The 27,630-nt window shown below is 36.5% G+C and overlaps 1 protein-coding gene across 1 annotated transcript; it reads right to left on the reverse strand.

Annotated features, from left to right (window-relative positions):
- TAF1A (TATA-box binding protein associated factor, RNA polymerase I subunit A) lies at positions 1–27,202 on the reverse strand. Its single transcript, XM_033099378.1, is given in 12 exon segments — positions 1–2,152; positions 4,715–4,869; positions 6,352–6,405; positions 6,407–6,473; positions 7,511–7,577; positions 12,091–12,249; positions 13,295–13,425; positions 17,060–17,258; positions 18,419–18,532; positions 22,360–22,529; positions 26,326–26,458; positions 26,785–27,202. Coding segments are annotated over 12 exon segments (1,425 nt in total). The 5' UTR covers positions 26,848–27,202; the 3' UTR covers positions 1–2,039.
- Between the last annotated feature and the right edge of the window lie 428 nt (positions 27,203–27,630).

Here is a 27,630-nt window from a genome sequence, read left to right on the forward strand (position 1 = left end):
CACTTTGTAAGGTATATAAATGTCTAATCACTGTGTTGCACACCTGAAACTAATGTAATATTGCATGTCAACTATAAATGAAAAATAAATTTTAGAAAACATGGGAAAAAAATGAAAAAATGAAGAGCTGCTATCCAGCTCAGTGCCCTGCATATTACAAACACTGACTAAAGTAGGCGGACAGCACAGACAGTACAAACAGAGTGAGACCTTTGGATCCACATGACGGTGTTAGGGGTCTGGTGCCAACACCTACCAGCTGTGACCTTGGGCAAGTAAGGCAATCTTTGAGGACCTGACTTCCTTTCTTGGTAAGACAGGGACCGTTCATAGAGCTATGGTGATGATATGACAAAATATAAAGCCCAAAGTGCTTGTCAAGTGTTCACCATTATTATTCATGAAACTGGCTTTAACTTTGGTGGAACTGAAAAAAATTCAGTTGTTGATTCACACTGCTCTTACTGCACAATTAGATATGAATATTGGACATCAAAGTTGCAGAAAACTAAGCTTTGTGTGGAAACCAAGAACCGTATGTACTCATGTCTTTCTTCTCACCTTCGTTCTGCTAGAGATCACGACAATTCAGACTCTATTTCTTCTGACTACAGGGTGCAGGGAGGAGATGCCCTGACGACCGCGGCCGGCACTGTGAGATTCGGGCCACAGCATCAGGGTCTTTCCTTCCCCAATGTTGATCTTACAAACTCCTACCAAACCTCACCACTGGCAGTCAGGCTGGCCCTACTCACGTGGAGCTTTCACTTGGTTTGTCTGTGGGGCATCTGCTTGTTTCATTTGGATATCATAGTGTTGGATACTTATTTGTTGATAGTCATTTCTTACTAAGTATAAAATATTGAATTAAACTAGTCCCCCAAGACAGTATGTCCCCCCAATTTTCTTGCAGGCAGTTTAAAATTAGTGGGCGTACAAGCCAATAGGGAAAATCTGTGGTTTGCCACCTAAATACTGGACTTGCTCTGCAGTTAGTGTGCTTTCATGGAACTCAAATACTAGTTACCTGAACAGTAAATGTGTAAGAGCCAAGAGAGGTGTGCAGAAACACTCTACCAGTTTTCACAACATGTTATAAGCTCAGGTCATATTCCAGGAAAGTTGTCCTTGGATTCTGAGCCAAGCTTTCCCATCGGGCTTAGCGTGTGATCCACGATTTCACTGGCAGAGTCTCCTCCACTGTCCAGCTGCCTATTGCTGCATCCAGTTTCCAAGAGAACAAAGAGGACACAGGACTTCTAAAGCATGTGCCAGGCAAACAAATACACACAGAGCCCTTTGAAGGTAGGCCAGTGCCAGCTGAAAAGTCCCCTTTACCCTTGATGACCCAAATTAGTCCCCTCAAGTCAAAGGTACCTCAATATTAGAAGCTCATTCATCCCCAAAATGTCTTAACACCAAAAGAGAAAAAGGAGGAGTCCTTTTCTAAATCCTTCTCGGTTTCCAAACCTCCTCAACAGAACTCATCACCAATATACTCTTCATGGTCGTCAATCTAATATGAATCACTTAGATCTAAAAGAAGAATATAAATTCATTTAACAGTACCACAGTCACAGTTTATTACACAATAGTCAGAGGCAAATTATCTGCAAACAGCAATAACTGCTGTAAGAGCTGATTCTCTGATTAAACAAATATACCAGGGGTGCCAAAAAAATGCATACACGACTTGTATTCATCCTTGGTTATTGGTATATATTGGGTATTACAATTTTAATAGTTTTTTTCCTTTCTTAAAATGTGTATACATTTTTTGGCACCTTCTGTATTTTCTTGAAGGTTATTCCTTAAGAATATTTTACAGTACAAAAAGGAAAATTATTTATTTACAAAGAGCAAAGGCAGTGAGACTGTTTCTCTAGCTATAACTGATAATACAAAAAAATATAAAAATAAACTTTTTTGTAGCCATGTAAAACTGTCTTCTTGAAACACCAAATAAATAAACACATTCAATAACTATCTATTGATCTGCTACACTGTAGCTATTAATCTGAAATAACTAACATTCAATATCAGAGTCCTGAATTTACAATGCTGCATTTTTTCACTAATTTCTTCATCCGCTTAATTTTCTTCCTTAAGACTTGATGATCTTGTTTTGAAATATACCGAAAATATCTATAACCTAAAAAAAAAAAAAAGCAAAATAAAAAGTTTTAATACTTATCAAATTCTTCAAGTGTATTTCTACATCTTTAAAATTTTGCTTCAATTCTGACATACTACTGATTATGGAAACAGGCTGATTTGTATCATCTACACCAGTATGTCCTAAGCTCATTTTCAGAGCCATCGTCAATGAGATGTATTGCTTCCTACATACCAAGATGTCTCTCATCCATCGTCATTAAAGTATATACTTTAGCTTGTTTTCTACCCTGCCTCCCAAAGCCTGGTTAAGGTGATATGCATATTATACACATTCATATATTAAAATGAGCCTTCTCCAAAAACAAATTACTGTAGCTTTCCTCTCAATATTAGCTTTAACAGCAGTCAAAGAGGCATCTATAACAAGGAAGCTCTTCGTACAAAACCCTGATGTAAAGGATTAGAATAAACAAATCAGGTTAGGAGAGATCAGGAATTATCTAGCCATTCTAGCCATTGGGCAAACAGCTGGTGGTCATGTGGCTCTGCGAAAGGTGCCCAGTGCGCATTAGAAATTCTGTTCCAGTCCTCTGCCCATTTTTTCATTGGACTGTTTGTTTTTGTTGTTGAGTTGTATGAATTCTTTATGCATTTTAGGTATTAAGTCTCTTATTGGAGGTACCGTTTGCAAGTATCTTCTCCCACTCAGATGGCTGCCTTTCTGTTTTGTTGATTGTTTCTTCTGCTGTGCAAAAGCTTTTTGATTTGATGTAGTCCCATTCATTTAGTTTTGCTTTTACTTCCCTTGCCTTTGGGGTCAAGGTCATAAAAACGCCTCTGAGAAGATCTGTAAGTTTACTGCCTATGTTTTCTTCTAAGTATTCTATTGTTTCAGGTCTTATATTCAAGTCTTTAATCCATTTTTTAGTTAATTTTTGTGTATGATGTCAGATAGCAGTCTAGTTTCATTCTTTTCCATATGGCTTTCCAATTCTCCCAATACCATTTATTGAAGAGGCTTTCCCTACTCCACTGTACATTTTACATGTAGGCTCCTTTGTCAAAAATTAGTTGCCCGTGTATGTGTGGGTTTATTTCTGGACTCTCAATTCTGTTCATTGGTCTGTGCATCTATTTTTCTGCCAATCCCATACTGTTTTGATTATTGTAGATTTGTAGTATGATTGAAGTCAGGGAATATGATACCTCGACTTTGTTCTTTTTTCTCACAAGTACTTTGGCTATCAGGGTCTTTTGTGGTTCCATATAAATTGGAGGATTTTTGGTTCTATTTCTTTGAAAAATGCCATTGGTATTTTGATGGGGATTGCATTAAATCTCTAGATTGCTTTAGGTATTATGGTCATTTTAACTATGTTAGTTCTTCTAATCCATGAATGTGGCATATCTTTCCATTTCTTTGTGTCTTCTTCAATTTCTTTCAATGACGTCTTGTTATTTTTCAGTGTACAGGTCCTTCACTTCCCTTAAGTTTATTCTTAGGTATTTTATCCTTTTTATTGCAATTGCGAATAGGATTGTTTTCTTCATTTCTTGTTCTGATATTTCATTGTTAGTAAATAAGAACAACACAATTATTTTTGTACGTTGATTTTATATACTGCAACTTTATTTGTTTATTGTTTCCAATAGTCTTTTGGTGGAGTCTTTAGAGAACCTGAAGAGACACTTTTCCCAAGAAGACATAGAGATGGCCAACAGATATACGAAAAGATGCTCAACCTCACTAGCTATTAGGGAAATGCAAATCAAAACCACAAAGAGATACCACTTCACATGTGTTAGAATGGCTACTATCAATAAGACGAGAAATAACAAGTGTTGCAGAGGACGTGGAGAAAAGGGAACCCTCGTGCACTGCTGCTGAAAATGTAAACTGGTGCAGCCTCTCTGGAAAACAGTATGGAGGTTCCTCAAAAAATTAAGAATAGAGCTACCGTATGACCCTCTTCTGGGTATCTACCTGAAAAATTTGAAAACACTTACTCATGAAGATGTATGTACCCCTATGTTCATTGCAGCATTATACATTATTGGCCAAGACATGGAAATAACCTAAGTGTCCTTCAATGAATGATTGGATAAAGAAGATACGGCACATATATACAGTGAGATACTACTCAGCCATAAAAAATGATGAAATATTGCCATTTGTGACAACATGAAAGTATCCTGAGAGTATCATGCTACATGAAATAAGTCAGATGGAAAAGGACAAGAACCATGATTTCACTCGTATGTGGGATATAAAACAGAAAGCAACAAATTAACAAACTCACAGACACAAACAACAGTATGGTGGTTAGCAGAGAGGAAGGGGGGTGGGTGAAGAAGGCAAAGGGGGTCAAATACACAGTGATGGAAAGAAACTAGACTTTGGTTGGTGAACACACAATGCAATATATTAAATATATTATTGCATTGCTATTGTTCTTCTACTTGACAGTTATGTCTCTACCATCTGATGTCCCTAGGTGCAGCATTAGTTAAACTGTCAGATGAATGAATGGTCATACGTTATAATTTCAAAATTGTCTAAAAGGATGTCTAGATAAAAGAAAACAAAAACATGTACCTTTTCCTAACAATATTCCAGCTACCAAAGCTTTTTCACAAGCCAAAGCTTTATCTTCCTTCCAATCACTTTTTGCCCAAAAGTAGCTGAAGTGAAAGCTTGGCCACCAGTTTTTCCTGGAGTTCCATTCTTCTTGAACCCAGGCAAGATGATTCCTGGAAAAGAAAAATGTCAAAAGAGAAGGTCAGTGATGGACACGGATCTACACTGTCAGAATCCGAACTTTAGAGTCTGTGGAAAGATGACAGCAGAGATGCTTTCAACCTAACTTCTGAGTACAGCCACGGTAGATTTTAGAGCACGTGCACAAAAGCCCATGTTTTATTTCTCGTTGATCTCTGCATCCTATTTTCCATTTAACAAAACAGCCACTTCAGTATAGTACAGTGGTTAACAGCACAGACTCTGAAGTCAAACTCCTGGATTCAAATCTCAGCTCCTGGGCAAGTTGCTTAATGTCCTTGAGGCTCAATCTCCTTAAGGATGTAAATGGTACCCTCTCACAGCATTGCGATGAGGGCTAAAGTGGCCCAGCAGTATAGCGGTCTCTCATACAAAGCTCTCGGCATGCTATCTGGTACACAGTAAATATCTCATAAATGTTAGCTATTTTGATTATTACTTAACAATTACTTTAAAATGTTACTTTAAATAATACGCTACAAAGAATTACTATCCAAATTACGATGCCATTATTATAAAAATGTGTGAGCACACAGGTCTGACGTGAAGTGTTCATCAATAATTTAACTGAGCAAATATATATTTAGGACTTATTTGCGCTGTCTGGCAGAACTTCTAGAGGTTCAAAAAACAAATAGCACATTTCTCTGCCTTCAAGAACCTTTTGGTTAGTAGAGGGTTATATAGCACTTTAGATTTGCAAAGTGGTTTACACATTAGCATATCACACCAACAACGTTTTATAATCAGCACTGTTCTATCTCTACGGTCAAGTCAGATCTGAAGCCTGAAACAGGTTCCCACTGATAATGAATTTCCTAACCAACTAACATAGATACAATAAATAAATGAAACTTAATTTTATAACATGCCTTCTTCGCAGACACAAAGTAAAAATGACAAGGGCCACTCCTTTTCTTTGCCTAAAAATGTGGCACTAATATTATGATCATTTTAGATACCCAGCTCACAATGGACTTAATATTTGTTGAGTGAATAACCTATGATGACCTTGTGAAGCCCTAAAACCCCACTGAAAATTATTGAAAACAGCTGGGAGGAAGCAGCTTCACATGTGATCTTAAAGGTTGACGAAGCCCAAACCACAAGGAGCTTTACAATAGTCTAGCAAAGAGTAGGAGCGAGCCCTTCTAGTCCTTATTTCCAATTCGAAAACACACATATTCCCTAACCGTGTAGTGGTACTTATTTTGTGATATAGTACTTATTTTGCCCACATAAAAAAAAAATCTTCATAGAATTTTTGTATGTTATGCTTGTGACTTTGTATGTCCTTGTTTCTGATGTATTCAGAAGAAAACAGCAGAAGACCCAGTTCAAGAAATCCAAAAACATAAGCAAAGAACTTTATTTAAAAATTGACAGAAATCAGCTAAATTATTGGGGAATATTATTTATGCTGATCCAGTAATGAATATTTTATGTTTACTTACCCCATTAAGGTCTGCCTGAGATAGTTTGCCAAATATTTCCAAGCAGTTATATTTTAGTGCATCCAGCAAATCTAAGACTCCAAATAATACATCCAACCCCAATTTATGGTGCTCTTCTTTTTCTGCAACAGTCACAACAATTAGAGTGTACTTAAGGTTTTGAAGGGTACAAGGCTAAAACAATATATTCAGTTGATAAAATATTACTGAATTGTAAGCCTTCGAGTTCGGTTAACAATTTAAAATAATTCACTGGGCTCATACACTCCTACGACGAATCTGAAAGTTTCCATCATTTAGTCCATGCTAATCACATCAGGTTGGTCAGTCTGATCTCGACATGGGCTGTACAGCTGACCCTTGAACAACCTGGGGTTTAATGGCACCGGCTGCTCCCTGCCTGTGCAGTAAAATCCACATATAACTTTTGACTACCCAAATACATAAGTACCATTGGCCTACTGTTGACCAAAAGCCTTACTGATAACTTAAACCTATTTTGTCTGTTACATGTATGTATTCCTATAATACAGTAAGCTAGAAAAAAGACAATGTTAACAAGAAAATCGTAAGGAAAATACATTTACAGTATTTATTGAAGAAAAATCCACATATAAGTGGACCCATGCAGTTCAAACCCTTGTTGTTCAAGAGTCAACTGTATACAACTGAGGCATTATTTAAAGTATATGCCCTATTTGGGCATTTTATATGTTCTCTTCTATTAGGAGAGGCACCAAGGTAGTCCCAGCACCTGCTGGACTTGAGCTGATTGCTTCCTATGAAGATAGGTTTTCTATATTGAGCTGAGATGTGGTAGGGATTTAAACGAGGTGAATTATATCAATTAAAGCCATTTCTCTTTTGCTGACTATTGCCTAACGTTCTATAGTAGCAGTCAGGAAATGTTTTCTGTAGAGGGCCAGACAGTAAATATCTAAGCTTTGTGAGACACGTGGTCTCCGTCACAACTGTGCAGCTCTACGGTTGTCACGCAAAAGCAGCCATAGACAATATGTAAGTGAATGGACGTGGTTGTGCTCCAGCAGAACTTGACTCATGAAAACAGGCAAGCGGTGGGTTAGGCCCAGAGGTCTCAGTTTGCTGACCCCTACTCTACAGTTCGTCTGCACAGAGATAGAAAACAAACATGGCTTACCTGATTTTCTCAGTAGTCTATGGAATTCTAACATCAGTTTATGAGATGGCACAATCTGATACAAAATCTGGAAGAAAGAATAACTGTCATTTTTACACATTCGAAAGGCATTTCTCAAATTTCAGCTGACTTTCAAATAAAGTTCTTACTGTTAAATACACCCTCAGTAAATGAATCAAGGATTTAAAAGATATTTTGCTTTACCCAGTTTCAATTTGGGTAGAGAAAGGTGTTCTGTGTAAAGCTATTTAAAAAAACAAAAAATTCCTGATAATAATATGATAGAACGGTGGGAGAAATAGATGGAAACTTTTTGTTTTCTCCTTAATACATTTTTTATACTGTTTTTACCATACTTAAAAATTTAATTTCTTTTCAGAAGCCAAGACTGAGAAAGAAAATAAAGGGAAAAAGAATAAGTTATCACACAGGAAAGATATTTAATATTTATTGATCACCAAAGGTCACAGAATAGCTACATAAAACAAAAAAACCAAAAAGGCAAAGGGGGCTATTTTGGAAGATTGTGTCAGGGACACAATACAGTAAGAATATTCAAGTAAATATTTTTACAACCATTTACATAATAGGGAAAAATTAACAGTTTTTCTATTTACTAATAGGAAGGTCTATTCTATAAATATGCAAAAAATAAGCTTTAAAGTAAAAATATATTTCTCATCTCAACACATTTAATATTAAAAATGAATTCATTCTGTCTGCTTGCTGAAGTTCTTTGACTTTACACTGAAATAATTTCCTATAAAACTAAAAGAAAATTTTGTTAATTTTTCTTAATAGTTTTTAAAAGGAGATCAATCAAGATCAATACCAATATCATAGAAAGAATATTAAAATTTGGTTCTTCTGAAATCATATTGTTTTATGATATATGGAATTCTGTGTATCGCTCAATTCAGAGTTTTTAAAAAACTTTTTATTGAAATATAACATATGTAATAGAACATATACAAATTATGCGTGTGTCATTCAATAAATATTTACAAGGTTATACACATTCACGTAATCAGCACCCAGATCAAAAAATAAAACATTACCAGAACTCTAGAAATCTTTTCTCAATTTTAGAAAATTCTTAGCCATTAGCTCTTCAAATACTGGTTTTGTTTGTTTATTTGACTGTTTGCTTTTGCCCTGTACTCTCTCCTCAGCCTGTGACTCCAGTTATGTCAGACCTTTTCACCAACTCCTCTGTACACTCTTTTCTGCATTTTTTATCCTTATTGCTTTCGGTGCTTTAGCCTGATATTTTCTATACAGTTCATGAATCCTCTCTTCTGTTACGTTCAATCAGGTATTAAATTCATCTCTTGAGTTCTTACTTTCAAACATTGCAATTTTCAAAAAAGAAAAACAGAATCTCTCCAAATCCATCTTGTCTTGAATATAAATAAGTGTTCAACATACTTATTTCCTGTTACATTTTTAAAAATCTTTTCAAAAACACCATTTGTGACTGACAACCTGAATGAAGTCACCATCTTGCTTTTGTTGACTATCCTTAATATTTTTTTGCACAAATGGGTAAAAGGAAATCTTGGACAATAAAATTAAAATAGCAACTTTAAAAGTATTATGTAGTAAAACAAAGCCTGTTGAAAACTTCTGTCCTTCCTCATCTTAAAGTTTGAAAATGTCAATTTGATAAACACGTAAGTACAGATTAGAGCTAACCGGCCTTTTAAAAACATTGATAAGGATTTTTCTCATTTATTTAGGTTGAAAAGGACCTTTCTTGTTCTCCTTCCTCTAAAATATCATGATTAAAAACCGACCACATATTGAATGTCAACTGTACTTGAAAAATAAAAAAGTAAAAATAAATAAAAACCAACCACAAAATATATTTTAAAACTCCTACAATTCAACAACAAAAAGACAAACTACCTAATTCCAAAAAAGGCATAGGACTTGAACAGACATTTCTCCAAAGAAGATAGCCAATAAGCCCATGAAAAGATGCTCAACATCACTAACCACTAGGAAAAGCAAATCAAAATCACAGTGAGATACCACTTCACACCCTGCAGAATAACTATTATCAATTTTTTTAAAAAAGAAAGTAAGCGCTGGTGAGGATGCGGAGAAACTTAAACCTTTATGCATTGCTGGTGGGAACGTAACATAGTCCAGCTGCTGTGGAAAACAGCTTGAAGGTTCCCCAGAAGATTAAACAAAGAGTTTAATCTTGATCCAGCAATTCCACTCCTAGGTATATACCTAAAGGAATTAAAAGCAGGGACTCAAACACATACTTGTACACCAGTGTTCACAGAAGCATTATACACAATAGTCAAAAATTTAAAAACAACCCAAATGTGCATCAACAGATGAACGAATAAACGAAATGTGGACTATATATACAATGGAATATTTTTCAGGTTTAAAAAGGAAGGAAATTCTGATACATGCTATAACATAGATGAATCTTAAAGACATTATGCGAAATGAAACAAGCAAGACATAAAAGAACAAGTATGAACTCACCAAGATGAGGTTCCTAGAATACACAAGTTCATAGAGATAGAAAGTAGAATAGAGGTGGTAACGTAAGTTATTGTTCAATGGACATAGAATTTCTGTTTGGGAAATGAAAAAGTTCTGGAAATGGATAGTGGTGATGGTTGTACAACATGTATTTAATGCAACTAAAGTGTGCACTTAAAAATGGTTAAAATGGTAAATTTTACATTATGTACGTTTTACCACAATAACAATCCTACACAGGAAACACTTAGGGATGAATTTAACAAAACATACACACTAAAAACTATAAAACATTTCAGAGAGAAATAAAAGACCTTAAAAGAATGGAAAGATATTCCATATCTAAAGACTGGAAAATCTCAATATTGTTAAGATGTCAATTCTCTCAAAATTGACCTACAGATTCAAATTCCCAGTGAGATTTTTTTGAAGCAACAGACAAGCTGATTTTAAAATGTACATGGAAAGTCAAAGGACCTAGAGAAGCTAAAAACAATTCTGAAAAAGAAAGATTTGTATACTCTCATGACATGATTCCAACACTTGTTAGGAAGCTATAGTAATCATATATGGTGTTGGTATATATGGATGAAAATTATATCACGAGAACACAATAGAGTCTATCTATACAGTATATTGATTTTCACAAAGTTACCAATGTAACTCAATGGGAAAAGAATAGTCTTCAATAAATGGTGCTGGAACAATTATATTGAAAAAAAATGAACCCAACCCTTACCTCTCAATACACAAAAAAATTAGCTGAAAATCTATCATAGACCTAGACATAAAATTATAACATTTCTAGAAACAAACATAGAAGAGAATCTTCATTATCTTGGGGTAGGCAAATATTTCTTAGACAAAAAGTATTAACTATAAAAGAAAAATACATAAATTGTACTGCATCAGAATGAGAAATTTCTACTCTCTGAAAGATATTGTAAAGGAAACAAAAAGACAAGCCATAGACTGGGAGGAAATATCACAATATATATACCTGACAAATGACCTTTCAAATCAAATAACCCTCTCAACACTAGACAAAATATTTGAACAGACACTTTACAAAAGAAGACACAGGACTATCCAATAGGCATATTAAAGGATGCTCCATGTCACGAGATAAGTGCAAGCTAAAACCACAATGAGACACCACTACACAACAGAACGGCTATCATGCAGAAGACTGACAAAACCGAGTGTTGAAGATGTGGAGAAAGTGAACTTTCACACATTGATGGTGGGAATGTCCAGTTACTTCAGGAAACAAGGGGGCAGATTCTTAAGAAGTTAAACATATACTTTCCAGCAATTCCACTCTTAGGTAGCTACCCAAGAACAATGAAACACATGTGCACACAAAGATTTGTACATGAATAGTCATAGCAGCATTCATAATAGCCACAAAGTAAAAATAACCCAAAAGAAGTGAATGTATAAAAATGGACACTACTCAGCAGTAACGAGGAAAACATTACTGAGACAATAAAATGGAGGAATCTCAAAAACATTATGCTGAGCAAGAAACATCAGGCAAAAAAAGAATATATACTGTAAGATTTCATTTATATGAAATTCTAGAAGAGATAAAATTAATCTATAGTGACAGAATCAGCGATTGCCAGGCTGTAAAAGGAAATGATGGACTTTCTAGGATGATGGAAATGTTCGATATCTTATTTATCATGGTGGTTACATGGATACCCATATTTGTTAAAATGCATCTAAGTGTACACTTAAAATAAGTGTTTTGTTGTGTGTAAATGAAATGTCAATAAGGAGTTTTTTTAAAAAAAATAGCAATGCAGAACTTTCCAACCAGGGTGACAAAGGCTTTCTGAAATACTGATCCTCTCCCCTTACTCTCACCTGGGTGGGTGTGGGGTGGGAGGGTGGGTAGTGGGGGGAACTGTCTGGAGCCTGCAGCCTCCTCTGTTTACCTCAGTATACCATACAGACATCGCAATTTTCTGTGGGTGCTATAATATGAAAGTTGGAAAGCAATAATCTAAGAATGTTTTAAAGAAGATAGCTGACCCTGTCCAAACACTGAAATAAAAATTATATACCTTAAGGACACTTATCAGTTTCTCTCGTGGTGCCTTCTCTCTCTTTAGAAAGTTGTATAAGTAAATATGTGCATTCGGATTTGATGGGAACTTTTCGTCATAGGCATAATTGGTGAGTACCTCTCGAGCTCCATCTCGATCCCCATAGAATTCCAGCATCTATACAAAATAAGTCGCAATACTTTAGCGAAATTTTGTAAAATAGCTAAATTTTGTAAAATAGCAACTTAATTTTATTGATGGGTATGAGAAAATCATAAAACTGAAAAATAGTGTTTACTGTATAGGGAACAATAGTAATGCCAGTTTTTGCTTCTATAGCGTATGTTACAAATATGGAACACAGAAGGTCACTTACAACAAAAGCCTATGTGGTTTCCCATTTTTTTCTGATTATATTTTATTACTGAAAAACACAACAACTTCACCATAAGAACTGTTCTTATAAGAAATAAAGTGCTCAAAGTAGAACACACTAGTGACTAAAAGGAGACCATACGATGCGACTAACCTCAGTGCCGCACGTAACGTTAGCCACAAAGGGAGCGCATGGGAATTATAATTCCTTTCATTTCATTCCTGTCCTGACACAGGAATTTCCAGGTTCACTGGCATATGGCTTCACAGATTATCGTCTGACAACACAGGTATCACTTTAGCACTCGTGAAGTGCTCAAAACCAATTTTGACGATATATTCCTAGCACCCAGTGCCAGAGCCCTCTGTTCTTTCACAATGACTCTGCGATAACAGGACATCTTTATGAATTTCCTAAAAGGCATTATTCTTCATCCCATATGTTGTGACCTAATTTCAAATTTTTGCCCCTTTCCCTCCTACATCCCATCAAATCATAAATGATTTTCTTTTAAGCTCAATAAGAATAATATAGCATTGACATTTCTATATTATTCTGCTTTTCTTTTAAGTTCAATAAGAATAAGATAGAATTGACATTTACAACTATATCACTACTTATTTTATAAATATTTGGTCATGCCATGTTATCCAGTGGTGAAAATAAACACAAGGTAACATTTACAGTATACCAATTAAATAAACAAAAATTAGTCAGACCAAAAAAAAGAGGCAACATATTCTTTTTTTTTTTTACCAAGTTTTTAACATTAGTTTCCTTCTGATCAATAAAAATTAGGCTAGTCTAACAAAATGAAACTAATAACACTATGAAAAGTCTACTTACGTCTACATAACTCTTCACAAAAGGATCCCAAACTCCAGGAATTTGAATCAACGCAGAAAGGTTTATAGATGTCTTCCAGCTGTGGTTGAGCATATTCTGGGATGCTGTGTTGTAAGCATAATCATCCTCATCTGCCCAAGACAAAAGATTTTCGAAAGTCACTCAGTGTTGAAGACTTCGACTGAATTAGTAATCAGTAATACCCACAAGAAAAGCTTAGATCCTGATGGCTTTACTGGTGAATTCTAACGAACATTTAAAGAACAATACTAATTCTTATAAACTCTTTCCCCACAAAAAGAACAGAGGGGACACTTCCCAATGCATTCTATGAGGCCAATATTAATCTTATACCAAAATCAGACAAAGAACACAAGAAAATTACGGACGGTATTTCTTATGAATAGAGATGCAAAACTCAACAAAATGCTAGCAAAGTGAATCCAGCAACATGTAAAAAGGGTTATACTCGTAGACCATGCCCAGGAACAAATTTGGCAGATCCACTCTATGACTTCAAAAGTTACTACAGTAGTTCCCCCAACCTGTGGTTTCACTTTCCACGGTTTCTGTTACCCACAGTCAGAAAATACTAAGTGGAAAATTCCAGAAATAAACATTCATAAGTTTTAAATTGCATGCTATTCTGAGTAGCAAAAAAACTTTCAATTATTGAGGATTCCCAACCATCAACATCATCTGCTCCTGACGTCCAACCATTGACACTGTCATGGCTCAATGATCACCCGAAGCACATGATTCTCCTTTAGAAGTACCATCAGGTCAACGGTAGCCGAACACTATGTCACAATGTATACACCACTCACCTCACTTCATCTCATCGTGCAGACATTGCATCATCTCACATCATTACAAGAAGGCCTTGGAAAAGCCTGATTTATCAAGTGAAATTAACTGGAGGGAATTGAGAGTAACTGCTAGTGGGTACAGGGTTTCTCTCTGGGATGATAAAAATGTTCTAATCTTGACTATGGTAAGGGATACACAACTGTCGGGGAATGTACTACAAAGCACTGAATTGTGCGTTTTAAGTACATGAATCACACTGAGAATCATATCTCAATTCTCAATAAAGCTGCCTTTTTAAGAAAAACATCAGAGATCACTACACCCAACAAACTAGGTAATAGGAAAAAAATCTGACAGTAACAAACATTAAGGAGAATATAGACAAAAGAAAACCTTAATCAGATTACTAGTAAAATATATATTGGAAACCGCTTTGGAAAGAGTTCAGCCTATTATATATATACTAAAGCTGAAAATGCACACACTCTAAGACAACAATTCTACTCCTAGAAATACATACTTATGTGTAGCAGTATACATGCCCAAGAATATCAAAGAAGCATTATCTATAATAGCCAAGAACTATTAATAACCTGAATGGCCATCAATATGTAGAAGGAATAAAAAACTATAGGAATAAAAATGAACATAACTAGAGCTGATTCAACTATATGGAGCACATTAAACCTAATGTTAAATAAAATACGCAAGTCCCAAAATAATATAGACAGTATGAATCCAAATAGAGCATTCTGATATAGGCAAAACTCAATCACACTGTTCACACACGCATACTCGAGTGTGAAAGTACTTTAAAAAGCAAACGAGTGACTACGTTCAAGTCAGGACAGTGGTTTTGAGACAGAATGGGAGGAAGTATGACCAGGAACACACATGGGGGACTTTTCAGGTGACAGCCGTGCTTTGTTCTTTAACCTGGATGGCAGTCACATGGATGTGTTTTATAATCATTCATTCTATCACACATTTGTTTCATATTGTTCCTATATACAGCATGTCCTCGAAAACGTTGTTTCAGTCAACGTCCTTTTGGTATAAAGATAATGACAAGCCGTAGGAACTTAACTCTTGTTTATGTCAATGAGCCTCGGGTAAAACTGGTTTCATGGTACGCTGCTTCACTTAAAGTCACACAACCTATCAATGATGTCAAATGACAACTTCCTATATGTTCCATCTCACAATTTCAAAGGTTTAAGAAGAAAGTTACTCAGTCTTTCTAAAGCAACAGCTAATAAAAGAACAAAATACTTTTTGGTACCAATGATACCTTTTGACCAAAAAAGCATCTCTCCAGAAAAAAGAGATCTTCCTAGTGGATCAATTGAATAAGTATCAATATGGACTTGGAAATGAGGTACAGATAAGAAATGATACAGAAAAGAACTTTAAGAAAAAAAGGCAGATCCCTTAGAAAATATAAGTTGGGTGTGAACTTGCTATGGAAGGGGTTCCCTGTCATCAAGTGCATCAAACCCAGGACAGGCCACAGCAGCGAAGGAAATTTCTAAGCCAACTCCATAACCTTCATAAGCATATGTTTATGTTACATCTTATAAGTTTGGTTATATGAACTAGTCCTAACTGTTTTCTCATGAAACAGACATTTGAGGTTGAAAATCATCTAAAGAGCTCCACGTATGATCCCATCTTCGTCTCTTGTTGCACAGAGTGAAGGTCAGCTACGGGAGTGATGGTATAAATGCCAGGTTCCACTGCTTTCATCATCAATATTTGCTTGAGTTCTACCTAACTATGTACGTGTAAGAAGAAAAGTACATATTAACTTTAAAACTTACCTAATCAATCACTATCAGCAAGTCTTTTTAAAAAGAAGTATTACAGCAGGCATTATGGTAAAGTTAACAAAAGAAACAGAGGACAGATGTGTAACCTCGAAAGACTGACTGGTCTAGACAAAGAGATACAACATAAAATACACATGAGAAAACTCAGAACATTTAAAAAGCAAGAGATGAAGGGCCAAATGATATAGGCTGAACATATAGCTGATCTATCAGGTTTAAGATACAAGAACGAGGGGTCTAATGAGTCTTGAAGGGCAGAGGGCATTCTAAATGAGGAGGCTGCACAAAGACCTCACAAGATTGTCATGATGAAGACAGCATTTCAAAAATGTCTTGGGAGAGATCAAAGACAGGAAGAGGGAAGGGAATTTTGAGATCAGTGAACCCTCATGCCCAGAGACCAAGAAAATACTACCTATCTCATCAGCATAATAAGGAAACACTGCTTACCACGTGTGACTTAATAAATACCAGGACTGAGATTTGGATAGAAGATGAGGAAACAAAAAGTGGTTAATCCCAGAGAAGCTACGGAGAAAAACTATACAAGAGAAAGAAAATGCAGAGAATCCACAGCTCTAAAGAACACGTATATGGGGCTAGGATGCCACCACCACTGAACGTAAGAGAAAGGGAACCCAGTTTGAGAACTAGGAACTCGCGGTCAAGTTTTGGTATGCTCAGTAAATCAAGAATACTGTCTGTTATGATCTTTGTATAAAGGGATAAAACAGCTTTATCTTGCCCTATTCTTTAAACATATTATTCTGAGAAAGCATTATAAAACAAATTAAACTCCATTGTAAACACGCCATAAAGAAGCATTTATTATACGCAATAATGTCTAAAGAAAACTGTAACTTTTCTTGGAGGTCATATTTTAAAAAAGCAATGACTCTAAAATGGTCATAAGCTTTATGAATCATCTCATTTATGTCTGAAAAGTTCTTTGATATATCAGAAATATTACAAAGGATGATGAAGAATTTTGCATCAGTAGATATACTGTCTGGATAAAGGCAGGCTGGGCTGGGAAGCAGGGGGATGAGATCACTCTTTGAGATTCCTTCTCTCCCTCTGATTCAGTCTTCTCACCATAAGAAAAAGTTCACTCATATTCACTCACCAAGCTGAGACAATTCCGTCTTCTTTTTAGACCAAGTATAATATTGCAAAAGCCCTTTATAGGCCTGAATTAAGTTGATTAATACTTCCTGGGAAGATGATTTTTCACCGTATCTCCATGTCTCTGCCTGGCTGAGGTTTCTGTTGGCGTCATCAAGCATTCCATGATGCAGAAGGTATAATGCATGTTGTAAGGAGATCTGCAACAATAAGAAAATGCCCACTGAGACACAGGTCATTAGACAGCCATTAGTCAGAAAGCTCAGTAAATGTATGATATATGCTGGGCTGGGCTAAGACCTCGGCAGCACACAAACGATGTCATAACATTGTCCCTGTTTTCAAAAATTTCAATCTAGCAAAGAGGAAAGATACATGAAACAACACTATGTAAATGAGAGCAAAAGTTTATAAGGTTACAATCAGAAGACAGCGTGATCTAGTGAAAAGAACAGGGGCTTTGAAGACAGAGTGTCCTGGCGCAGATGCTACTGAGAAGCTACAAAAACAGCGTAGAATGGTGGTTGCCAAGAGCAGAGGATGGAGGAAATGGGGAAATGTTAGTCAAAGGGTACAAATTTTCAGTTACAAAATGAGTAAGTTCCGGGGACCTAATGTACAGTATGGCAACTATAGTTAATAATACTGGATCGTATATTTGAAACTTGCTATGAGGATACAGCTTTAATGCTCTCTCCATAACAACAAAAAAAATGGTGATTCTGTGAGTGAAGGATGTGTTGTCATCTTATTGTGATAAATATTTCACAATGGGTACGTGTATCAAATCATCACATTAAACTTACACAGTGTTACGTCAATTATAGCTCAATAAAAGCTGGGGGGGAACATTTTTATGTGTTCAAATTCCTATATGTTAAGCTCTATCCTTTTCCAAAAGCACCAATTCCTAGAGAGCTCAAATGACTTAAGCAAAGGTATTAGAATTTGGCCCATCATCATAATAAAGCACAACTGCAATCTCTGAAGGACTGGTTTTGGAAGTGAGAGCTATACAGAGAAGGTATTTTAATTGTGAGAACAAGGTGGGCGATAGTAAACCGAGAAGTAAATGGTTCACACCACACTGCTTTCTTTCAGCTTCTCTTATTTATCCAGGTGTCCTACCCTTTTGTCTATGCTTTTGACATGACTATCTTCCTTATCATTGACACAAGCAATTTTTAAAAAATGAACACCACAGGGGTGGCCGGTTAGCTCAATTGGTTAAAGCGTGGTGCTAATAACACCAAGGTTGCCGGTTCGATCCTCACGTGGGCCACTGTATGCTGCGCCCTCCTTAAAAAAAAAAAAAAAAATTAACACCACAAATGTAAACTCATAAAGCCTAAATTCTCACCTTTAAGTAATTCATGACGCCAATATTTTTCATCCTGTCAGCAAAGGTATTAAAAGTCTCCACGCTGCTTTTGGGATGATAATAGAGAATTTCACTTCCGAGCTTCCAAATAATCTGTCAAAACAGAAATTACTAACAAAAATGTAAAAACCTTGCCTTAACCAATGTCTGCCTAAGAAAGCTATTTTTTTCTGATTACAACATTTAAAAAGCAACCTATAAGTTATTTTCCTGGATATCACAACTATCCACATTTTACTGCACTTCACCCAATGAAATCATCTTACATGATAAAATTTTTCCATCAATTAAATTAAAATACTAGATAAGTACAACAGTGTTATTTTTAAGTTAGTAGTCTAAAGAAGGTAGGCAGTTAGGATACGTATTGAAGATAACAATTTTTAATTAGTATAGGAGGAAGGTTATTAAAATCAGAAAACTTGGGTTCTATTAATATTGGCGTCTTCACTGCTACTGGTCTCATCTTTATTATCTACAAAATGAGCAACAGACTAGATGTTTCCTGAGAGCTCATCATGCTCTACAACTATGAACTATATGCAATCTACATTAGAACTCCAATTTAAGAACTGTCGTCAGCTATGGATAAATTTTAATAAAGTATATTTTTTCCCCAGAGCACCAAAACTTTGGTGACAGAAGTTGGAGCTCTTCTTTTTTCATGGAGTGAATCTCTATTTCTCTTACCCCAATTTAAAGTACTTTAATAACATTGACCTTAAAGTAAATTGAAGTGCATTTTAAATCAATTCTTTCTATGAACATACGTATTAGTTTTTTGGTATAATCATAATACCTTCCCAAATCAGGGACATCAAGATTTCATGTGTAGAATACCAAACTGTGAGCTTTTGGTATTTTGGAGCTTAAAGAAAACTTGGAAATTATCTATCACAGATGTTCTTAACACCTACTTGTATATAATTACCTGGGATACCCATTAAAACTAAATATGCTAGGAATTCAGACTCTGATTCAGTAGGACTGGGGTGCAGTACAAGAATCTATATTTTCAACAAAAGCCATAGGTAATTCAAATAGAGTCAAACAAGTGTCTGGAAACCACTGATCCAATTATTTCATTTACAAAACAAATTCTGGACAAAAAGAGCCTGTAATGTGTCCAGTGTTTTAAAGATGTATAAAACTTCAGTCCATAAATTAGATTTTCACTCAACGGTTAAATTTTTTTCTTTCAGGTTTTTTTTGACTCTATGAGATACCTAACTGATGCAATGGTTACTGTAGTAGTAAAAGCTATTTGAGATATTCATGTGCTGTTATTTGTGGATAAGCTTTCGCTCACTGAACAAATTTAACAGTATATACAGGCACTCGTGGAATTTACCTTCTATGACAGAGAGACAAACAATAACCAAAAACATTGTCATTAAATTGACAAGTATTATGGGGAAAGAATGGAATGGGATAAGGGGATCAGGAGTGACAGATGGAGAATAGACGGGGTTGGTGTGCAGTTCCAATTTTAAATAGTCATGGGAGGCCTTGTTGAAAATGTGACATGAAGGAGGGTTGCCATAGTGATACCTAAAGACCTTTCCAAATAAAGGAAATAGCTAAGGCAAAAGCAATCAGACTGAAGTATATCCTGCCTGTTCAGAAAGAAAGAATAAAAGAAAGATCACTCCAGAGTTTGGCCCTAGCAATGAGATTCAAGTGAGAGCAAGAAGGCAGTGAGGTTGGAGAAGAAAACCAAGTGGGAGAGTACAGGGGATGAGGGGAGAGAGCGGAGGGGAATGAGCAGATCATGTAGAACTTGTAAGCGACCAGAAGGACTGGCTTTTACTCTCAGTGAAATGGGAAGAAGCCATTACAGGTTTTCAGCAGAGAAGTGACACGATCTGCCTTATGTCCGCAAAGGATCGTCATTAGTCACAAAACTTGGAGCAAATCAAAATCACAACGAGATACCACTTAACAACCATGAGGATAGCAATAATTAAAAAGACAGACAATAATAACTGCTGGCAAAGCTGTAGAGAAAGCTGTAGAGAAATCGGAACCCTCATATACTGCTGGGGTGCAGTACAAGAATGTAAAATGGGGTAACCACTTTGTAAACAGTCTAGCGGAGGTCCTCCAGAGGTTAAAGTTACCACATGACCCAGCGATTCCACTCCTAGGTATACACCCGAGACATTACAACAAACATCCTACAAAAACTTGTACATGAATTTTCATAGCAGCATTATTCACAGTCACCAAAAAGCGCAAATAACCCAAATGTGTAACCACTGATGAATGGATATATAAAATGTGGTACGTTCATGCAATGGAATATTACTTTACAATAAAAAGGACTGAAGTACTAAACACATGCTACAATATGGGTAAACTTTGAAAACATTATGTTCAGTGAAAGAAATCATTCACAAAGGCCATATATTATACAATTTCACTTATATGAAATGCCCAGGATAAAAGTACAGGATTAGTGGTTGCCAGGGGTTGGGGGATGAAGACAGGAACAGGAAGCGACTGCAAGTGGGTACAGGGTTTCTTTGCGGGGGGGACAAAAAATATTCTAAATTTAGATTGTGGTAATGGTTGCACATTTCTGTAAATATCTGAAAAAACAGTGAATTGCACAATATAAATGGGTGAACTGTATGGTGTGTTAATTATATCTCAATAAAACTATTCTTTTTAAATTTAAAAAAAAGGCTCGCTCTGGTTGCTATGTTGAAAACAGACTAGGGGATGGAGGAGAAGAAACAGTCATCTAAGCGAGACGATAGTGGCTTGGATCAAGGTGCAGCAATGGCGGTGGTGAGAAGTATTCAGAATGCAGGCATATTTTGAAAGTAGAGCCAACAGGACCTTTCTTATGGTTTGGATATGGGGTATGAAAGAAAGATCACTCCAGAGTTTGGCCCTAGCAATGAGATTAAAAAATAACCATCATCTGAGATAAAGAAAATTAGGATTGATGAAGATCAGAAGACCCATTTTAGATCTGATAGAATGACATGACCATTAGTTACCCAAGTGGTGATGTGGTAGAATCTGGACTTGAAGACAGATGTCAGGGCCACAGATATACAACTGGGAACCGCCCGCATCCAGACTAAATTTAAGGTTATGAGACTGAATGAGATCATCACAAGTGAGTTCAAACAGAGAAAAGGACTCGGGATTAAGTTCTGGGGCACTCCCAAGTCCAGAGGCCAAGGAGAAGAGGCGCAGTAAGAAAAGGAGACAAAAGGAAAGGCCAGTGAGGCAGGAGAGAAAACAGAGACAGAGCAGCGTCCTGGAAGGAGACGAATAAAGTGTCACACAGAAAGGAAGGATCTACTACGAGTATGCTAATACTGCTGACAGATCAAAGTAGATGAGCGCTGAGAACTGGCCGCTGGGTTTAGCATCGTGGAGCTCACTGTTGACCTTGACGAAGCAATTTGTTAGAAATGGTGATGCTGGTGGTTGGGGGTGCCTACCTGGAGAGGGTTTGGAGAAAACAGGTATATACACTCTTTCTACGAATTTTGCTGAAAGGGAGAGTGGAAAAATGGGACACATTTTCCCACTGGAGGGAGAGGGGGTCAAAAGACGATTATAAGATGGAAGAAATAACATATTTGTACGATGATCAGAAACATCCTATAGAGAGGGTGAAATTATGGCACAGGGAAAGAAGGAAGAATTATTGGAATGAATGAACGAATATTAGGGAATCTGAGAACTCAGAGTTCAAACTACTTTTAGTCTCCTTTAAAATTCTAAGTAAAGAGAAGTGTGCAAAAAGGTCCCAATACAAACGCTCCATCCAAAACTACTCTCGGTAGCTTTTAGTAAAATCAATTTGAGATCCTGCAAAAGCTATTCCAGGAGCAGTGCAAGAGGCTGAAGCTCCCAGACATGGGAAACCTCTTCCAGCAGACTCCCATGTTACTCACCTCAGGCGCAGCCTGCCTTTTGTAGCTATCCGAGTCTTCCAAGATCTGAAAATAACTGTGCATGTATTCTGCAGCTTGCTGCCATTGGTGCTTCAGCAGAGCTTCTTGGATGAAACTCAAACAAGCATTTGTTGTCTGAGCAAAATCCTTCTCCTTTTTCCCTCCAGTCACTATAAAGATTAAAGAGAAGAGTCTTTACCCACAGTGACCCCAATTCAACAGTTCAAAAAACTTACTTCTGATAAGAGGAAGTTTTAGCAGGTAAAATAGTAGGTATTACTTAACCCAGCCGTTCCCCAATATCAAAGCTAGCTTCACTTGAAACCAACTCTTCCACACTATCTTAACTAGTTTTAGCACATGAAAAAAAAGTCTAATGTGGAGATATCTAATTTGATGTTCTTGGGCTTCCCAGAGCCCCCGGATGCTTCGTATCTGATTCAATCATCCTTTCATCCTTGCTCTGAACGCTCTGAACAATCTGGGTAGACTCTCTCCAAGAGGGCTGCAAAGCACAGTTGCACGTATTCAGAATGGGTAAAAATAGGGTCACCCTAGGTAAGCGTGGTCTTTATTACCTACTAGTGTTTGGAAAACAAGAGGTGGGCTTTTATTTTTTAAGGACTGAGTTCCTAGTAACTCAATTATATTAAATGCAAATGAGATTCCTACAGTTGTAGACATTTGCATTTATATCTCCAGAGTACTGACAACCCTCATGTGAAGAATATTCGGACTAAGTTACAAGCCGGTTATAGGGTTGCATGCTGTCGCCTCCTCTTCCCTTTCCACACCACTACAGAACCCCCACAGGCCAGCAGTCTTCCATCCAGCTCAGGTATCCTTTCTGCTGGGAGGACACAGAGACGGAGAGGTACCAAGCAAAGATAGTTTTACAGCAATCAGCTTTCAGAACTTCAACTTCCTCTCATACTCTTTCCTAAAATTAATCTCCAAGAGAACTGCCGATAGTCAAGTCTTTGTTATTAAAATCAACATACATTATCTCGGACAGGGAAAGTACAGGTGTGAATGTTGAGAACAGCTAACATCCATTTCCAAGTCAAGTGGTTTCCAAGTCTTTGCTTATCAAAATGATACAAGGACCTAATAATTCTTTATAACAGATCACAAAGTAATGTTTTCATAAATAATTCAGGAGTTCAAAGACCTAATCCATCGCTATAATAAACTCCACCCACTGCCATCTACTTACTTATATGACTAAGATTTCTCAGAATTTACATCAACTAAAAACAAAATATAATAGAATTGAAGCTAAACCTTTTCTCATTTTAGAAATATATGATATTCATCCACAGATATATGAATTGGAAAAAAGTGATAACCATATCTATTTTATTGAAATAAAAAAGCAATAAAAATTTACTTTTAATACTTAAATTTTTTTAAAACTTTTAATATTTATGTTTTTTCTGATCAGCTGTCAATTATTAATTATGTCGCAATCCAGAAGAAATTTTAATACTTCAAACCTTACAAAAAATTAAATATAGATACTACTTTTAGTGCAAGGATAAAAATATAAAAGGAAAAGGAACAAAATAACATTTCTATCTATTAGAAACCTTTTAATAAATTGTTTTAAATGGATGAAAAAAGGGATCACATTCCTATGCTATTTCTATTTAGATTCCATGAGATATATTTCTTAAGGTTTTTATTTATTTACTAAATTTATTGGGGTGACATTGGTTAGGAAAATTATATAGGTTTCAAGTGTACATTTCCATAACATATCATCTATAAATTGCATTGTGTGTTCATATATTTTTAAAAGTAATATAATAATTTCATTTAGAAATGCCAACATACGAGTATACTGAAAATTGCTAAAATGCCAAAATATGCTATTAAACTTATGATACAATTTTTAGATGACACCTTAAAACTGTGCAAGGCGGTACATAATTTTTCAAAAAAAAAATGTAGATATGTAAACAAACAAGTTTGAAGACAACTTTCTAGACTTGCGCTTCTCAAACTTTTTAAATGTCTGTACAAATCACCGGGGGATGGTGCTGGCTACTCAGTGTGGTCCAGTCCTACTCCGTGGGAGCCAGTAGCGTTCGTACCAAGAAATGCAGAATACTCTGCCCTACCCTGCTTTCTGAATTTGAAGCTGCATTTACAGCTACACGCAAGCTGCCCCAGAGCCGCAGCAACACCGGGCAGCTAATGTGAGAAACTGACAAAGCGTCTCTTCCCTGAAACCTGATTTAGTTACCAGAAGGAATGATCTCAGGCCAAGCTCCCTTCCACCCCTCAACTGTTCACAGCTCAGATTGGAAATCCTTGGCAACCTCCTCTCCTGTCTTTCAACTTAGCCTACATACCTCAGGAATATCTCATGTCATTCTTTTGTGAGCAAAAGATAACCTTATTTGTTGCTGACAAACTTGAATAATTGTCAAGGAAAATAAATTTGACATGGAAAGAGATACAATGAAGAACCAGTGCCATCATCCAAACTTCTAATGCCCTTGAAAGAATCTGGAACCTTGTCAGTCTGTCAACAAGTATTTTTGGGGCACTACTATGTGCCAAGCACTATTCTAGGTACTCAACATACAGCTTTATTCCAGATTGGCCCCTGCCTTCAAAGTTTTTATTCCAGAAGCACACTCTTCAGGATGCCAAAAGACATCAGAATAAAAATTAAGTAACTGTTAGGCGATTTCATTTTCTTATTATGGTTAATTGTCACTACAATGTCTAGATTAGTTGAAACTGTTTTCTCATTGCAGATAAAGTATGTGGGTTTAACAGGCTCTCCATTACATATGAAACATTTCTAAGCTTGTAAAATTCTGGTCTTAAACCTATTTGCTTGAGGACTGGCTCAAGCTCTCTGTAGAACACTGATGACAGAAACAAGTGCAGGTATGCCTTGACACACAGGAACTTTAGATTAGGAGGCCCCTACAAGAGGTGAAGTGCGACAACCGCTGAAGTAGCATCCATCCAAACCTGGTTTAAGCCACATGCATTAAGCAGCAAAAATAACATGAGAATAAAGAAACTATTATTTTTCCAACACACACTATGCATGAAGATCTATGCTAGGCACTTTATATATCTTATTTTAACTTTTGCTTATATATTTCAGTCGTTGAAAGTATAGGTTTTGAGATCAGATAGACCTCGCTTTGACTCCTGAGACCAGCACTTAAGCGTTTACATGCTTTGAGATCCAGTTTCCTCCCCTTTAAAATGCCAAGCATATAGATTTACTGAGGAGTCATTTGCTGAGATAATTACATGAGGTGAGATTTAGATTAAAAGATAAAGATATAGGAGCTAAATTCTAGGAGCCAAGGAATCTCAGTCAAGGGCAAAGAAGGCAAGACTAAGAAAGCCGAGTTTGAGAGCAGTAAGAAGAGTGCTGGTCTAAATTCATTCCCCAAACTTCACATCCATATGCCAATATATGGATAACAGCTTCTTTCATATATTCTTATAGAGAATTTATCCCATAGAAAAACTTGCTTATATTTACATTAGATGAAAATGGAGGAAATATTCTTTTTTCAAAACCTATTATAGGTCAATTCTATTAGGGATTATTTCAAGCAATTCAACAGAAACATCTTGAAAATACCTCCTAGGTACGTACACCTCAATGGCAGAGACAGTATCTTCTTCATCTATATCACCCCAATATCTAGCTGCTGCCAGGGAGATAGTAAGTGCTCAGTAAGTATTGCCGGGGGTAAAATGTGTATCTACCATAATACAGGCTATCAGTTATTAATTCAAAGGAAAAGAATTCTAAAAGAAAAAAGAACCTATTTTTTTTTTTATGATTTCTTTTTTGTTGCAGTGTAAAAAACCCTCAAATATTCCTATCTTGAAAATAGAACCAGCTTGGTTATTCTTTTTGTATCCATATTAAATCTTATCTTCTTGCATTGAAGGTAAATGGTTGTATGTTATTTTACTTACCCACACTTTGTATATGCTTTTGGAGCCAAGGAAAACACATTCCTGTACCAGAGAGCACACGGGTTTCCCCCAGGTCACCCCCCGTCATGGGCCGTAGCAATTCTTCGCTGAAATCACTCATACCTATTCCAAACTGAGAATATCAGTTATTTTCTGTACATCTTAATCCACAGAGTTATACAGAAAAACAGCCTTCTTTTTATCTAATAGATATTATCTGGTTAGCAAAATTAATTGTACCTGGTAATTCCTTTAAAGAAATAGCTTAATTATGTCAGCAACAGCCAAAATTAATGATCCATTGGGAAAAAAAGAAGACAACTACTACTAAGTTTCAAGAAAATACAAAGATACTGCCCCTTAATTAAAACAAAACAACTCAAGTCTAGAGGAAGAAACAACAAATAAGGCATAATAACAAAACAATACAATAATAATAGCAGTAGTAGTAGTAGTTACCATTGATTGGGCCCTTTGTATATCCTGGGCATATACATCATCTAATTTAATCCTTACAGACATACTGACATATTTTCTTCCATTTTCATGTTGAAAGGACTGAGGGCTTGGTGAAGTAACGTAACCTGGCCCCACGGTCCTAAGAAAGGTGAGGACAATATTCTATGACCTAGACTATCAAACGACTTCGCACGAGCAGTTTGGGGTGGAGGAGGGGGTCGGAGAGCACGAGTGGCGGCGGGAATCGAATCGAGAAAGGCAGCCACAGACGCAGCCGAGTTTGGAGTTGGTGCTCAGGCCTGGCTCCCTCCCTCACCACATCCCACAGAGAACGAGGTCCCGCTGATACGACCTGCAAGTCCTTCTCCCGACCTCCCTCTTCTCCGCCATCCTACACCACTCCCCTAATTTAGGACACCTTCAAACTGTGTCTAGATTACTGAAGTAGCTTTCCAACGAGCGACCCTGCCTTCAATTTTGCTACTCCACATCCCAGCCAGAGGACATCTTTTAAAATCAAATTCTATGGTTAGGAGTATGGGTTTTAAATAACACTGGCGTGTTATTTAAAATAATCTGTTATTTAAAATAAAATATTTAAAATCAGATATTTTAAATAATCTGACGCACGTGTATTTTAAGGAGTCCTTACAGGAGCAGCTCTCCCTTGCCAAATTCTCCGAGACTACATTGCGCTCGTGCAGTTGCCCCGGTAACCGAAGCTTCGCCACCCTTTTGCCTCGCTCTCAGAACCTGAGGTACCAGAGCGTCAGGAGAAACTATCAGAAGGGGAACATGGGCGAATCCTAGCACAGCCCTGCGGTTTCCACTTGAATGTCGGCAGTG

The sequence above is a fragment of the Rhinolophus ferrumequinum genome, chromosome 27 (genome assembly GCF_004115265.2).
Source record: "Rhinolophus ferrumequinum isolate MPI-CBG mRhiFer1 chromosome 27, mRhiFer1_v1.p, whole genome shotgun sequence".
Lineage (NCBI taxonomy): Eukaryota > Metazoa > Chordata > Mammalia > Chiroptera > Rhinolophidae > Rhinolophus > Rhinolophus ferrumequinum.